The sequence below is a fragment of the Rhinolophus hipposideros genome, assembly GCF_964194185.1.
Source record: "Rhinolophus hipposideros genome assembly, chromosome: 1".
Taxonomy (NCBI): Eukaryota; Metazoa; Chordata; class Mammalia; order Chiroptera; family Rhinolophidae; genus Rhinolophus; species Rhinolophus hipposideros.
This window is the reverse complement of record NC_138047.1, coordinates 62,852,882-62,870,951: the sequence shown is the minus strand read 5'-3', so window position 1 is coordinate 62,870,951 and position 18,070 is coordinate 62,852,882. Positions and strand designations below refer to the sequence as shown.

General features: G+C 34.2%; 1 protein-coding gene across 6 annotated transcripts in view; it reads right to left on the bottom strand.

Annotated features, from left to right (window-relative positions):
- The window catches only part of ARHGAP24 (Rho GTPase activating protein 24), a 702,316-nt gene that overhangs the window by 235,454 nt on the left and 448,792 nt on the right, over window positions 1–18,070 (bottom strand). For all 6 annotated transcript variants that reach the window (XM_081038618.1, XM_081038615.1, XM_081038621.1 and 3 more), the window contains one exon: window positions 9,057–9,144. In XM_081038618.1, coding sequence (XP_080894744.1) covers window positions 9,057–9,144 — 88 coding nt within the window. The remainder of the gene's footprint in view (window positions 1–9,056; window positions 9,145–18,070) is intronic.

Below are 18,070 nucleotides of genomic sequence, written 5' to 3'. Positions count from 1 at the left end.
CTGGGTGGTGAACACACAATGGGATTTACAGATGATGTAATACAGAATTGTACACCTGAAATCTATGTAATTTCACTAACAATTGTCACCCCAATAAATGAAAAATATATATATTATGAAAGTTTTCTTCATACTGATGTTACAGGAAAATGTAGTGAGATGAAGGGTAGAAAGATGTTACTAAATGAGTGGTAGGATACATAAACTACCCCTCCGAGAAAATAAATGTGTTACTTTTTCCAGTAAGCAAAGTATTGTCATTTTCTGTGAGATACTTATATCTTTATAAGTATCACCGTAAAAAGGAGACTTTAGAAGATACTTCAAGCTTATTTGATCTTGCAAAGGACACTTCAATTTTAGAATATTTTTGAAGATCTCCATGGACTTTTGTGGAATGAACAAAGTATGGGCAATGTTTTTCCTGCTAGGCCCACCCAATCTCCTATTAAAGGTATTCATTTCTTAAAAAGTCATATCACAGATTTTAGCTGTGGTCAGAATTTAGCATTCTAAATGAACTAAGACAGGATTTAAATAAAGATTTTGAGTTTGGTCACTAACACGTTTTAGGTGCATCAAAAAAGATAAAGATAAAAGATAAAAAAAGATAAAAGATAAAAAAAAAAGGCAGTATTCAAAGATGGAGCTTCTAAATAAAAATGTTAGCAAACAGCTCCTGAGTCCTGATTTCAAGGCAGTCAGTGGGTGATGCCAGGCCCTGGGGAGACAGGCTGTCTCAGATTTCTAATTCTGGTGCTGGTGGCACCAGTGAGGATTAGTGATTTATATTAGTATCTTCAGCCTCCTTTTCATAGATTTGTTTTTTTTTATCTAGTTACAGGGGTCGATAAGCTACAGTCCTCCTGGGCCAAATCTGGCCCACTGTCTTATTTACATTTTTAAGTTGCTGGAAAAAAGTCAAAAGAAGAATAATATTTCTTGATATTTGAAAATTATATAAAATCCAACTTTCAGGGTCCATTAATAAAGTTTTATTGGAACACAGCCATTCCCATTTGCTTATGCTACAATAGCAAAGTTGACTAATTGTATCGGTGAATTTATGGCCTGCAAAGCTTAAAAAATTTACTCTCTGGCCTTTTCCAGGAAATGCCTGCTGACTCCTGATCTAGTATACAGAATGAATGATGAAATTAAATATGAATGGATCAACATGTCTACAAACACAGTAAGAGAGCATTCTTCATAAGACACTTCTGGTGAGAGTGATCATAAAATCACACTCTTAATCAGTTTCTCAATGCCCCAAATGCCTTTTGGTTGACAAGGCATTAGCCAGAATTTCAAGAGGTTACAAACATTTTAAAATGTCCTTTAACCATTCTAATAGCCTCTCTCTCTCTCTCTCTCTCTCTCTCTCTCTCTCTCTCTCTGTATATGTATGTATGTATATATATATATATATGTATATATGTATATATGTATATGTATGTATGTATATATATATATATGTATATATGTATATATGTATATGTATGTATGCATATTTAAGGCATTTTAAGTAGGAAGAGAATTTTGAAGCAAAAATCCCAAATATGTTTTTATATGAAAGAATACATAGTAGCTAAAATATGCCAGTTTTCAATGTACTTATTTAACTCATGTTCAAAACTAGTTGTGTGTATAGAACTATATTTTCATACTATAAATAACTCCTACTCACATTCTCTAAATAATTTGCACATATTAACTAAGAAAAAAAAAAGAAAAAGAATTTTAAAAAAATACAAGCTTCCAGACAGCCTACAGACTGAGGCAGACAAAAGGAAAAAAAAAAAAAAGAAAAAGAAAGAGATTGTCAAAGTTGCCTTTGGATAACAAATACAATTGCATCGATTTTAACTTACAATCTGAACACAAAAGAGAAAGTTAAGATAAAGAGAGTATTATAAAAGCAAATGCCTTAGAAGTTTATTTAATGATCAAAAAATGACTTAAAAAAACACTATCAAAATATCCCAACATTTTCATATAAAATAGACATCACATCCTGGTTTACCTTTTTAAGCAACAGCAAATTAATATATCCAATGACTTTATTTGTTCATTCTAGGAGTTGCAAATACAGATATGGATAATAAACTTTCATTGCTAATGTCACATAATTATCTCAAAAGCTCAAAAACTGGCTAAGCTCTTTACTTTCTCAGAGATACCCATGACTTCCTTAGAAGTATCTATTTCTCAGATGGCTTATTTATTACATAGTACAGCTGCACTGACCATCTAAGTAGGTTCAAGTTTTGGGAAATTAAAAATTGTACAGTCTCCAGACCCATGAAATGTTCCACCCAGGAAGTTCTTCTGTAATGTATGAAATAGGTCTGTAGAATTACACAATTACAGGACTAGGATTTTAAAAAAAAAATGCACAATGGGATTTACAGATGATATAATACAGAACTGTACACCTGAAATCTATGTAATTTTACTAACAATTGTCACCCCAATAAATTAGAAAAAGAAAAAAAAGAAGAAAAAGGAAACTGAATCAGGGAGATAAAAGTCAAAAACTGATTAATAGTATAGCACATAATTATAGATAATAGAAAAGACAATTGCCATGTTAGGCATGCTTCTATATAGAAGAAATAAATAGATGAACAGGAACATAGAGATAAATAGCTAAACAGAAAGAGATACATAGATATCTAGATAAAGATAAATAAACAGATATCAAGAAAGTCTTCATCCCCAAATTTAAACTACAATTCTAAACCTGGAGTCCAAAAGTGGGTCTCAGGGAATCTCTGAAGCCCCAAAAGTGTTTGCAGTTTTGGTAAGTATACACCTTTTTTCTGGCAAAAGATCCATAATTCATTTATTGGATTGTCTACACATCCATGACTCTAACTTTTTATTTAGCTCTAGAAAATAGAGTGGACAAATTTTTACTGAAATTTACAGAAGTGATATGCAATTGTCTGAAAGTATTGGAAATAATTAGTATAGTCATGGCTAAAGGTGGGGAAAATGACACCTTCTCCTTTTTTTGAAGGACTTAAATTTCATTTCCAGGAAAATGAAAATGACTTAGATTACCCTTCAGAATTTCTCTTTTTTCCATAGCTGCCTCTTCATCCCTCATCCTATTTTCTTGTGTGTTCCTCTTTTCTTTCTCTGGGGGAAGGATAAGAAAACCTCCAAGTTCTAGTTCTTATTGATTTTGGGCACTGGGCCAACATGAGGCTTTGAGAGTCTGGAATACTAGTAATTGCCTCTGAAACTCATAATGGGGTTCTGCCTGGAGGTCAGTGGGCTGATTACCTACCCAGGTCAGTGGAATGATTGCCAACATGTGAGTAATATCAGGTTTGCTTGTTGCTGGCTAGACAGTGTGTGATAACTTGGCCAGTGTGTGGAGTACATTTGAGAAGAAGCTGACACAGTTTCTGCAACATGAGTTCTGTAATGAAGAGAAGTGAACTCCAGTGTGCCAGTCTTCTGTAGGGAGAAATTACAGGTGTGTAGATGTCTTCTTTGCCATAGTTATTCATATAAGGACACCGCAGGTAAGTGTGTTTTTCTGAGAGAGAAAAATTTCATGACAGTATAGTTGTGGCCTTAGACCATACAATCAAAAGAACTATAAGTGGACATCTTTATCCATTGCCTATTTTTATGATAGCCTTAAACATACAAATAGTTGTAAATAAATGAAAATACCTATTCTCACTTCAAGTGTCCAAACCCTCATTCTTAATGGATGAGCTGAGAAGAGATACAAGTATATTCATTTCAGCTAATAATAATAAAAAGTTCCCATGTTCATATTTCAGAAACTAGGCTACAAATTCTAATGTCTCATATTTTTAAGCCAGTATATATAGATAGATAGATAGATAGATAGATATACACATATATGTGTATATATATATACACACACACACACATATATATATATATATATATATATATATATACACACACATATACTTTACCTCTGTAAAAGTAAATCAGTGATTCTCTCTCTCTCATCTATACATTTGTTACCTAGTGTTAGCCGTTTGATTTCGATGAAATGACTGTCCTGTTCCTCAGTTTCTTTATCTGGGAATGGACATAATAATATGGACTGTCTTACAGAGTTATAGTGACAGTTAAATGAAGTGATATATGTAAGAGCCTGGAACATTGCCTGGGACGCAGAAAGCTAGATACAGATAAAACTATAAACATTTTCATGCTCTGTTTAGATCTTAGAGGCTGGTGTATTGGCTGCTGATGTCTCACAGAAGCCCTCATGGGAATTGTTCTCCATTGCAACAGGGAACTGCTTCGTATGAGTTTATCTATTTCCCCTGCCCCCAATTAATGACTAGACTAGCTGACTCAAGGAAACAGAGGTCTGGTCTGTCAGGTTAGAGCAACTCTGAGGGGGCATTCTAGATCCAGAGCTCAGTTGCAATAGTGTTATGGGATAGCTACTCCTTCTGCCCCATCTTGCTTTCCTCAAAGATGAAGCATCTCCAGAGACCACCCCTCACCCAGTAAGCATTCTAATATACCTTCCCATCAGAGTGTGTTTCCCCAGAAACCAAGCTAAGATTATAGATAAATATAGTTAAAAAAACTGTCTTTCCCTTATCCTGGAATGACTAAGATCTAAATCTGAAGAAGAAAGTGCTAGAAACTCACATTCTAAGTTGAAAGAATTAGTGGAAGTTGTGCCTAGCCACTTCCCTCAGGGAGTGAACGCATTTCAGAGAAGAAACACAAAAACCCATTTCCCTGCCCCAGACTATTACAAGAGGAAGGCTAGATAAAAAGGAACTGCCCCTTGGAGAAAAGTTTTCAAAATAAACATTATTGTGGGAGGGGAAGGAAGAGAATTTCTTTCAACCATCAGAACAAATCAGGAAAGCACGAGAGAGTTGCTCATAAATTTTGAAGCATGCTGGAACTGTCACGCACCCCTTCTCCAAGCTGAAGACTCACGTGAAGCTTGGCAAGCCACTGAACCTGCTGGGTCTGAAGCTCATGCTTCAGAAAGGGGCAAGGTGTCAGGCTTGAGGGAGCCAGGAACAGTGAAACAGCCTTCCTAGGTCAGGATACGTGAGTTTCCGGGTAGCTGAATAAGCACAAAGAAAGCTACTGGCTTTTGAATCCTTTTGTTAGTGTCCAATCTAAGAAGATCATGCCCAAGGTAGAAAATCCTGCCCTGCAAAGTGGACTTCCAATTTGTGAAAAATCCACAAATGCATGACAAAAGAGAGCATTTGGAGAGAAATGTAACAACCAGTCACTGTTAAGGGGCTATACCCCAGCAGTAATTTCTGTGTAGGAAGATTACCTTCTTCCATCTTTCTCTTGATACTCTTATCAGAGAGGAAGGCAGAGAAGTAGGAAAAAAATGTGAGATATTTCCCTCCACCTCAGCCACTAGACCCACAAAGAGGTCTTGGTACATCAGGGGATGGAAAGATCCTACACAGCAGGAAGTAAGAGTTCAACATAGCCAACCTGGGAGCTGACCATAAACAAACAAAAAAACATTTCCCATGATTGACATCCCTCCATTAACTTGGTAAATACATACACTTCAGTCAATATTTATTCAGCACATTGCATTATACTGTACTAAATATTAGAGATGAAATAACGAGGAAGAAAGATGTGGTACCTAATCGTGAAGCCCACAGTCCCTGGTCTGTGTCTGCCTGTCTATCTGTCTCTGAATCCGTATTTCTTTTCCTCCCTCTGATAGACCATTCCTCTAAGAAAGCTAAGGCCTCATCCACCCATTGATTACTCTGTTAATTTTTTCTAAATGTCACAAGAAAAACTTCCACAGAACATATTTTGAGAAGCAAAGAGACCATTTTCTTTCTTCAAGCACTCACTATGTATTAACGGTATGCCAACATTCCTTTCACAACCACATTTCCCAAAAGCTTAGCAGTTGGCCATAAAATTCACTCCAGTCTAAAATTTGGCGTGTCAGACAGCGACGTCTTCAAATTTGCCAATTTGGCTAACATCTCCTTTTTGCATAACAAGTAGAAAAATAGTAAAAAAATAGAATGAAATGCTTTAAATCATGGCATTATTCAGAGAGATAATTCATGGTGTGGGATACCAAGTTAATAAGAAATTAATCCTAAATTATGGTAGATTTTTTTTTCAAATAGGTTTTTACAAAAACTTAAAGCCTGTATAGAAATATAATTCAGAAACAAAGTAATAAGTAATACAGACTGCCTCATAGAGTTGTAGTGAGGCCTGAGGCCCCCAGTTCTAGAAAAATCCTGTTTTTCTTATTTGTACATGATTAACACTTAATTTCATAGGACATTTCAGACTAAAGCAAGAATAAAACAAAGACTCCTACCTATATTGCATTTGGATAAACTATGAAGATATATAGCACATATGTGCATAATCCCCCTCCTCTCTCCGTATATATCTATATAGATGTATATAGGGAGAGCCAAAAAATGTATACACATTTTAAGAAAGGAAAACTGTATTAAAATTGTAATACTCAATATACACCGATAACAAAAGATGAATACAAATCACGTTTGACTTCTGCAATTACAAGAGGTGCTCAAAGTAGTTACCATCAACGTCCAGACACTTCTGATTACAGCAAACTACTGCTTGAGCAACGTTGACCAAAATGTTCACTTGTGTACATTTTTTGGCACCCCCATTATTATATATATATGTACACACACACACACACATAAAATCTCCACACAAAACATTCATACACAAAGGTGTGAGTGTGTATATAGTGCAAAGAGCTTCCTGGAGGCTTTTGTCAGCTTTTTTAGATACCATTATAGACAGGTAGGATTAAAGGATTTAATCCTATTCATGGCTCTATCTTGCAAAGTTGGGCTTCAGGCACTTGTCTAGAAAGACAGAATAGTGCTGGATCTGTAAGCAACATTTGCAGCATAGGTTTTCCGAAGTGGTGACTGAGAGAATTCCATAGAGAAAGCAATGTAAAGAAAATATGTGTTATGAGGATATGCTGCCAGGTAGGCCTGACGAGGGTTCTGTGCAAAGCACTGATCACATTTCTGTAATCTTTCCTGTCTCCTGCTATTTGAGAAATGAAAATACTCTTGCAACTTTCTAAATCCCCCAAGTCAAACGATTTCACAATGGGAAAAAGTAGAAAATATTATCTTGTTATTCTCACTTGCAAAAATAAATCAAGTGTCACGCTATTTCTAAGTCATCCTGATTTTGTAAAAATTGATTAAAATCATGTGCTGCAGATCCCCACATTTTCATACGAATACAGAAGCACTGACCTGAAAATACTGTCCTGATGTCAGGGGCAGACAAATAAACCTCCAATGGCCAAAATTAATGGTCCAAATACCAGATTCTCACTGTAGCCATAGTGATTTTCCAAATCGCTCTTCAAAGAACCATTTGACACAATTCTCTTGTCACTTCAGATGATTCAGAATTATTAAACCTAATTTAGAAGCTACTACATATTGTATTAATGATTCAGGAAGCATCTTTTCAAATGAGATGTGGGCTCATTGTTTTTGTTGTTTTTGAAAGATCAACCTTCAGATTCCACAGTCTTAAGCTTCCTAAGTTTGGTCATCAAAAGCCATTATTTCATATGCACTGCATGTGAAACATATGCCCTAGAATAGCAGTCTTGGCAGGGAGGTTTCGTGACTTCCTAAGCTTGAAGACACAGCTGTTTCTAGAAGTCTTGATATATCCATGTATATCATATCAGTACATCTTCACCGAAAGATGAAATCTCTGCACAGTAGACTGAATGGGAAAGTAGACCTTTACTATTATTGGAAATAAAGGGTCAACAAGAACTAATGCTTGAGAATAAATCGGGAAAGAAATTTCCTGTACTAATACTTCAAAGCCTTTGCAACATCTGGAATTTGATTCTATACAGGGTATTCCACTAAGAAGTAAGTATAAAAAGATTTTAATAGGGCAAACAAGATTCAGGTTTCTTACAATATGTTTTCCCTGGGGGAAAACAAATAACACAATGCATCTGACTAACCTTTCTGCACTTCAGCTGCATTAATTAACATTTAGTCATGGATTCCACTGTGAGCCAGATGAACTCAGTGCTACAGCTGTTTTCATTGAAGGGAAAAAATATGCTTGCACATTTTACATTCCCAGCATTTATAAATCTGGGAAAAATCTTTTATTGACTGCCTGTATGCCAGTATTATTGATATGCATTGCATATTAGTCACCCAAATAATTTTTGAACTCACCCTAGACTGTGATTAAATCAATGTCAATATCATTTCAACTGGGACAGTCAGAGCCAGTGCTATAAAAAGCACATTCCTAACTCCCCTTTTATTACATCAAGGATTAGGAAAGGCTAAAGAACTGATCAAAGAAGTAGATCATGGCCTTGAAGAAATTGTTGCTGAGTGAGTCAAAGATTCAAGTGGAGATCAGGTACCCTGAGAGGTACAGATGAAGATGACCAGAAAAAAAAAGCGAACAGATGTTAAAGAGATTTAATGGCAGGAATTGGCAGAGGGGTCCTTAACTCTACAAGCCAAACATGTGGAAGTGGTTGGTTGGGAGCAAAGCTGAGGTACAGAACTGCAACATTTTGTCAGTCACTGAAGGAGGTTTTTTTTTGTTTTGTTTTTATATCAAAGGCTTCTTTACAATGTAATTGTGTGAGGAAATTACGACAGTAAATCAGCTAGACAATGCATTCTACCTGTGATACCTTGCCAAATTTCATATTAAAAGAGTTCTGTGAAAGCAACTTTGTCTCCAATAGTCTCTTGGAAATGCTATGTCATGACTTCTGGTCAGCATTGGAGTCTTGTGGACAAATGGATATCCAATAATCACATGGCCATGTGTATGTGTTTGTGTGTTCATTTGTACCAGTGTACAAACCTGGAATCATTATCTATGTAAATAGTAACCAAATTTGACACTTCCCTCCTCAAATTAATGTTTTCAGCTATGGCTCAAGAAGAATAAAGTCTTTCACCTTTCCCAACATGAAACAGCAATAATTCAATCAAATCAGAACAATATCTTACCTGGAACTACTTCAAAAAGGAATTTCCCTGGGCTCTCTTCATTGCAGGGATGTTCAAGGACTTTATTTCCAGGCAGGAAAATGGTACCCTGTGAACACAAATTCCCAAATCATCAGTATCATCAGATGGCAAATACTGAGTGCCATCATCGTCATCATCAAACATCCAAAGTGCAACTGTAACCTAGTGTATAGTAATCTGCATCAGACTCATTTATGTTACCAACTAATCAAAATCATGTAACAGAATCATATTCATTCAACATTTAACAAATATTTGTTGACCATCTAATAAGATGCTTTATTAAGTGATGGACTCATTTTAAGCACCAATTTATTAAATGCATTCTGTGTGCCAAAATTTTTACTGAGCATTCTGTCAACATCATATTGTTTGTTAGAATAATCTTATAAAGTACCTATAGTTTCCCCATTTTACAGCTGTGAAAACCAAGGCAAAGACATTAAATAACTTAGTCAACGTTGCCATAGCTTTCTCTTAATTATCCCTTTTCTTTCCTGTTGGATTTCTCTCTCTTTAGCGGATCATTCTCATGGTACTGAGACATATTTAAAAGCTTATCCTATTAAAAAATTTACTTTGACTCCAGCTCCTCCTCCAGCTATCATTCATTTTTCTTTCTTGCCTAGCAAACAGTTGTCTACACTAAATCTGTTTCTTTATATGTATCCACTGTTGTCTGGTTTGTGCACACATAATTTCAATTCATGACTTTCACAAGCTTCATGCTTCATAATTTTCAATCCTTAATGAACTTGACTTCCCAGGAGCATTCAGCACTATTAACTACTCTTTCTTGAAGCACCTTTTTCCCTTGGCTTTTGGCTTTTCTCCAGGTGTTTCTCTTACTTTTCTGATGGCCAAGTTTCTTTTGCTGGCTCTAAATGGCCTTTAAATATTAGTGTTTCAAAGATTTGTCCAATGATTCCTTCTCTTCTGACTCTACATTCTCTTTTTCCAAGCTATCTCATCAATGCCTATGACTTCAATAACCAATTATAATCCAATGAATACCAGAATAATATTTCTAAACCAGGGGTCTCTGAAATTCAGATCTTTATATACAATACCTTATTTGACATTTCCATTTGGATATCTCAAAAGCATCTTAAACTAAACTTAGTCCAATTAAAATGCAATGAATTCTGGTACTATTTATGCATTCCCAGCTCAGTGACTGGCACCCTCTTCCAATCAGTTCCAAAAGCCTAGTCATGTAAGAGTCATTATCTGTCCTATATCTCTACTGCCACCCTCCCTAGTTCACGCTACTATTGTCTCTTGCCTGGAATGTTTTAATCTACAGTTCACTGAATTCCCCATAATACTCGTACAGCTTTCAATCCATTCTCTTTTTTCCTTAATGCAGTCAGAGTGATCCTTAGGAACAGAAATTTGGTCTTGCAACTTTCCCACTTAAAAATCTTCAAAAGCTTTCATTTGTCCTAGGATAAAGCTTTGGATGGTCTGGTTCCCCCACATCTCTAAACGTATTTTTTTCACTCTATACTTTTAATGCTTTTTATGTCTTTCTGTGATCCAGCCAACTGTCTCTTTATAAATATCATCATATACTCATCTACTTGAGGTCTACTTTCTTTCCCGGGCTATTTTATACCCAGTTTTCAGACTGACTACATCCAAAACATACTTGCATAGCTTCCTGAATTTTTCCTGGACTGATTTACCACTATATGTAATTACATCATTTGCAAGATTATTTGATTAATGCCTATCCCTATCATTAAACTCTAAAGGAGACAAGATAATACGTGTTTGTCTCCCTTTTTGCCTGGCATAAGGTTAATACTGAAAAAGAAAATTGTACTGTTAAGTGAATGGAAAAAATGTACTGTTAAAAAATTGTACTGTTAAGTGAATGAAAAAATTGTACTGTTAAGTTAGTATAACAAAGCCAGTATTTAAAACCAAGCATGCTGTTTTAAAAGCTTAAGCTCTTGTCTACTATATTTTATTGTGCACTTCCCCAGCTTAAAGCAATATTTAACTCAAGTAATATTTTATTCAAGTTTCATTCTACCTGGTTTGGCACAGAAAATAATAGTCATCAACTTAGTCGCTCCTTCTGGGCCTAGAGTAATAAAACATAGCCCTCCCTAACTAAAACCCAAAGAATTGGAGGTTAGAAGTATCCTTCTTCCTCCATGCTTACAAGGTGAAATGTTACAGGTACTACCTTTGATTTCCTCCTCCAGGAAGTAAATTTTCCTGCTTTGTATCATATTTAGTGTCCTCCAGCCAATGGATCCCATTTTGCTTACTGATATTTTTCAATAATTAAAAAAAAATTACTAAACACTTTGAAAATATTCATCACAATTAAAACCTTTCTCTTATATGTAGGTTTAATCTATGTGATTTCTATAAAATGATATAATCAGTTGTTTCAATTATGAGATTATTTTACATACTGAAATGATTGTGTAATTAAATTTGTGATTTAGCTTAGTTTAAGGACATAGCATCTAACCTTCTAGATAGATACAATATTCATTTATGCATGCATATATATATGTGTCTATATGTGTATGTATAACTCCTGTTTAATTCTATACCTTCAAGCTCTACTTAGGATCTTAAACTCTATATGTGACCTATAAAGTGAATTCAACCCACTCTCCTGCATAAAAAATTCTGCTGAATAAAGCCATTCTCCTCCACGAAATCCCAAACTACCTCACTTGGTAATTAAAAGGAAGAGTAATGTTATTCTTTTTTTTTCCTTTTTTGTACATGTGAAATAGCTATTTTCATTTTAATTTTCAAATTTGACATTACATAGAGTTTATATTTTGACCATTTTCCAAACAACTTGTGATGTAAAAATAATAGTTTAAATAGCAGTAGACAATGTTTAGGGCTGGATATACTCTAATTAACAAACATGTATTGTGGCTAATTCATTGTCACTCAGTAAGTAAAATAAAGTCATTTAATTAAAACAGCTAGCTTGTTCACCTTATGTAGCAAGCATGTAGTTAAAGTCTCCAAGTAAGAGAGGGTCTTAATCATGCCATTTGTTTTCAAAGTATTTTGCAGTGTTTATACTGCCAGAAAATTCAGATAAACAATAAAAAACAACAACTATAATTTATGCACCACCATAAATAATCAATATTAACACCATATATATCTTTCCATATGTGTATATACTTATGTACGCATGTGTGTATATTAACATCCATAGTAATTTTTACAAAAAAACATTAATTAAAATATACTTATAAAAATATACTTAAATACACTCTGCTTCAAAATAATATAAAAATGTACTCTTATTAAAAATATTTTAATAAAAATAATATTAAAATATAAATATATTTATATTAAATAATATATTAAAATATAAAACACATTTATATTTTAAATATAAAAATATACTCTGCTTCAAAACAAAAACAAAGCTTTAAAAATGTAATTAGTTTTGTTATTATGACAATTTAACAATGCACATCATTTTTAAAAGATGAATAGTATAGTATTTGATTGAATATACATACTTTTACATCCTCTATTGTTGTAAAGTGTTTATGCTTTTTTTTGTAAGTGTTATTAGAAAGAACATTTTCATGATTATCCCTGAAGTTAAATCTTTGAGCTCCTCCTTAACTTATTCTTTAGGATAAATACCTAAGAGAGAAATTAGTAGTCAAAAAGCATGCACTGTTTGTGTGGGTTTAATTCTTCCACAATTGCTCTAAATTACCTAACCAAACAAATAAACAGCTAATAAGCAAGTATGACTCAAGTATCCAAATTGATTCAGTAGTACTTTGTTGAGACACTGTCATAAGTCAGATATTATATCTGATGATTTAAGTGTTTAAATTATTTCAGATGAAGTAAAGAAATAAACTACTAATACAATACATAACTATACAACAAATTACAATAAGGAGAGGCTTTATGTAGAGGAATAATTCGTAAGTAAAGATTGTTGGTGATGTTGAAGACATGCTGTGGGAAGTCTAAACCGCAGGCAAACGGTGTTGCATTTCATAGCCATAACAATTGAGAACCAGAGTAAGTGCTTCAGCAAAACAGAGAGAGATCTAAGAATGCCAGCATCTTAGAAAGAAGTCTGTTACCATGAAGCAATTGATTAAGACAGAGAAGTCAAGACCTAAACAAAGATGTTGGCAGTGGAAACAGCACAAATTTGCATTAGAGATCCACTATTAAAGATATATTTTTTAGAAATATGAAAGACAGTGGTCATAGCTTAAATACTAGCAATGAAGAAGGAAGAGTCAAATATGACTTTAATTTTTCTCTTCTGTATATCTAGAAGAAAGGGGGTGCCTCTTGTTAGAAATGGGGAATTAGGAAGATTCAAGCTCCATGAAGTCCATGCCCATGAGCCCAAAGTACATGATATTCTTTAATTTTCTATTATTAGCTAAACTATCCTCTATTTGCCCCTCCAGATCTTCTCTCCACCCCTCACTCTATTCTATACCCCAGGAGACTAATCTCTATAAATTGCATTAATCAGGCTCTCTTGACCTCTGGCTTCAGGTTGGGTTTGAGAGGCCACAGCAGGATATTTATTGACTTGTCTTCCTCCTTGCTAGGCAGCAGTTTGGCCCTAGTTGCCCTGGCTGCCTTCATCCACATACCCTTAACTTGCAGGTTTCCCCAGATTCCAGGAGAGCTAAGAGTGGTAATGGATTCCTCTCCGTTTTTAGCCCAGGTTGTTTTCACAATCTCTTAGTTTCTACTAACCTTCCCAACACTTTGTAAATCATTTCTTCATCATGCACTCTCAGGGTGGAGCCATCAATTTCTTGCTAGGATCTTGAGTGACAAAACAGCCAGGGTACAAGTGGTCTGAGTTTTCTAAGAGCAGATTACTCCATTATTCAATAAGCCTCACTGCAAATTTTGGGTGATCAGAAAGAAGAAGCTCAAGAATAAAAAGGGAGGCAAACTTTTTGATAGGAGTTCAGTACATAGGACAGTAATTACATGTAAATAATTTTAATCAGCATATGTAGAATGGAATTATACTTATTTTTATCCCTTCTAGGGATATTTATTTTATAAAGAATCTTTAAATTTTCAAAATGGGATAATATGTTAAACAAAATCTTCACTAGTTTGACAGCTAAGAGTTGGCACAAGAAATGTAATGCAGAACCATACTAGTATTTTGTTTTCAGCTAAAATTACTATTAGAAAAGAAGCTCATCTCTAGTTACTATCAGATCACTGAGCCAAAACCACAAGATATAGGGATAAGTCTAGACGCTGTTAAAAATACACATGGTGATATTGTTCTCTGAAATTTGGATTGGAAAAATGTATTCATGTGCTGTATGTAGCTTTGTTAATTTCATAAGAACAATGATGAGATTTTTCTTCCATCATGAACAATGATCGTGAACATCACAAAGAACTAGGAAAAATCTCAGCTTGTATGAAAATATACATTTTATATATATATATATATATATATATATATATATGTCTATATATATGTTTATGATAATACTAGCAGATATATATTGAACCTTTACTAGAATCATCTCATCATTTGGAGATCAGCAAATTTGGGGCCTCAAATATCTTTGAGTCTTCTGGAATATAAGTGCCAACTCTTAGCTGTCAAACTAGTGAAGATTTTGTTTAACATATTATCCTATTTTGAAAATTTAAAGATTCTTTATAAAATAAATATCCCTAGAAGGGATAAAAATAAGTATAATTCCATTCTACATATGCTGATTAAATATATGTTTATATATATAAACATATATATATATATATATGTTTATTTTTAATACAAATAGAAGTTTAAAAATGAGATGAAGGTGAAATAGATGTTATTGAACAGTTCTTATTAGAGTTACATAGGTTGGTTTGTTCTTTTTATTTTTGTACCAATTAAGTTCATTAATTTATTCAATCACTATTTATTAAACAACATGTAGCATGTGCCTAGGACGATTGTTAACATCTCTTGACTATTACTTTGCTAAAAAAATGTGTATGATATTTATATTATTTATTTGTTCAATGTCTCTGTGGCGTAGGTATTTCTCATTTTATAGGTGAGAAAAATGAAGCTCAGGGAGCACCCAGCAAAGAGCCTGGCATTGTAGATTCCTAACTCATATTTGTTTGAAGAAAGAAAGAAAGAGAGAGAGAGAGAGAGAGAGAGAGAGAGAGAGAGAGAGAGAGAGAGAGGGAGGGAGGGAGGGAGGGAGGGAGGGAGGGAGGGAGAGATAAATCTGTTTTAAGGATTTTTATCTTTATTATTAACCCAATTTATGTTCCTCTTTCTAATCAATCACTGCTATGTAAAACAGTTTGAATAAGTTTTATAAATAGTTTCCAAGTTTCTTCTTAGCCTCTGAAATTAGTTACACTGATACCTGGGATGCTGCCAGGAATAGAAGAGATACGGAGGCTTGCAAATTGGTATAATTTTAGAATTTACTAAAGTAATTCTGATGAGCAAACTGTTTAGGGAACACTGACCTAAGCATTGTTATAAATTGCCTTCTAGAGAAAATAGCATGATATCTATAATGATGTGCACACTGTAGAATGTACTATTTTTCCACAGCTAATAAAACACACAAAAGCAAGTAATAGGCATAATATTTCCCAACCATTATTTAAGTTAACAATGACAAACACAATAGCATGAGACTATTTTAAAATTACTGAATACCACTAAACTGTTGTTTGTGTCTATAAAGGGGGTCAAATATATGGTGATGGAAGTAGAATTGACTCTGCGTGGTGAACACACAATGTGATATAGATGATGTATTACAGAATTGTACACTTGTAACCTATGCAACTACACTAACCACTGTCACCCAAATAAATTTTAATTTAAAAAATTACTGAATAAATAGACATAAATTCTCTATAGAGATGTCTCATCTTGCTGTTTTATACAGAGGATGCCAAATAAATGTATATACATTTTAAGAAAGGAAAACTATTAAAATTGTAATACTCAATATATACCAATAACAAAAGATGAATACAAGTGGTCACGTTTGACTTCTGCAATTAAAAATGGTGCTCAGAGTGGTTACCATCAGCATCCAGACACTTCTGATTATGGCGAACTACTGCTCGAGCAACGCTTACCAAAGTGTCCACTTGTAGACATTTTTTTTGGCACCCATGGTATTATAAAGTGCAAACTTAGCATTTGAGAAGCATTGCCATTATGGATTAATTTTAATTCTACAACAATATTTGCATAATATTATTATATATGTTCAGGTCCTAGGAGCCTAACAGAATGTTATTAATTCTGATGAAGAATAATTTGTGCAGTGTTTGGATGTAATTCATTTAAAAGTTTTGAACCTTTTGTTTTCTGACATTAAGGGTTCCTTATCCCATGTGAATTCTCCCTCTAGACAGCACAGAAGTATGTAAAATTCTTCCCTGATGGAGTCCTTCTGCGTTAATATTCTCCCTGGAATCATGACCAATACCATTCTACCATGTTTCCCCGAAAATAAGACCCCTTGCTGGACCATCAGCTCTAATGTGTCTTTTGGAGCAAAAATTAATATAAGACCGGGTCTAATATAATATAATATAATATAATAATGTAATATAATATGATGTGATGTGGGGTGTAATACAATATACTATAAAATATAATATAATTAATATAATATAATATAATGTAATATAATACTCTGTCTTTATAATATAAGACCCGGTCATATAGAATATAAGACCCGGTCCTATATAAGACCTTATATAAGACCCGGTCTTATATTAATTTCTGTCCCAAAAGACACATTAGAAATGATGGTCCAGCTAGGTCTGATTTTCAGGGAAACACAGTAGCTACATCGAGGTCACACCTATTTGGCTACATGTTTTTGATTCATCGGAGAATTGAGAAATTCCTTCATTGTGGAGGGAAAACAGATTGGAGATGTGGGAAAAGGAATACATTATTATTCTAAAACCAAAATTCTATGATCACACTCTTAAAATTGGTAGAAACCTTTGAAGTTACTTTTCTCAGGCTTATCTAATATGTGAATCCCTCTGCAATGCCACGGGCATAAAGAATTTTCTGGAACCATGTCTCACTACCTTTCTTAGGGTGTCTCATGCCATTTTTGAAAAAAAAAAAATTCAGATGTTGACACAAAATCCATCCCCCAACAAATGCTACTCCAAATTCTTTCTTTCAGAGTGATCCCCCTTTTCCATCTTGAGTCATCACAGCTGACATCTATTGAGACTTATATGTGCCAGCACTATTGCTGTACATTTTAATCTTCTGAAAATCTTATGTGGAGGGACAATTAAAACTGTCCGTTTCACAGAAGGAACATCGAAACAAACAAATTGAGTAGCTTGCAGCTGGTAAAGTAGAGATGCAGTTTGACTCTCTCGGGAACTCCAAGTTCCACTTTCTTAGCCAGCATCATTTATGTGATAGAAAGCTACAATGTGATTTATTGGTTCATTCACTTATTTGTTTATTCACCAACTATATATTTAGTACGTACTGTGTGTTGAGGATGCCAAAATGCTTAGAAAAACATGGAAATGTTAATATAGGTTATCTTTGAATAGTCAGGTTACAGATGATTTTTATTTTGCTAACTTTTTCTTACTTTAAAAAAATTAAAAAACGAGCACATACTACTTGTATACGAAAACACACACACACACAAATATATTTTTAAAACAAAGAAAAGTGACAGGAGAAGGCATGGTTGGACAAGGGAATTTTGTAATCTCAGTGTTAGCCTTCCTGCCTTGTAGTAAAGACTGTGGAAGACAGTTCTAGAAAATGTTTAAATATAGTATAGAACTCTGAATTATGGCCACCCAAAGATATCAAGTCCTAATCCCTCAAAGCTGTAAATGTGACTTTACAGCTTTGTAAAGTCAGGAAATTTTTCTGCAGAAGTCCTAAAGTAAGGATCCCAACAGAGAGTTATCCTGGATTACCAGGATGGGCCTTAAAT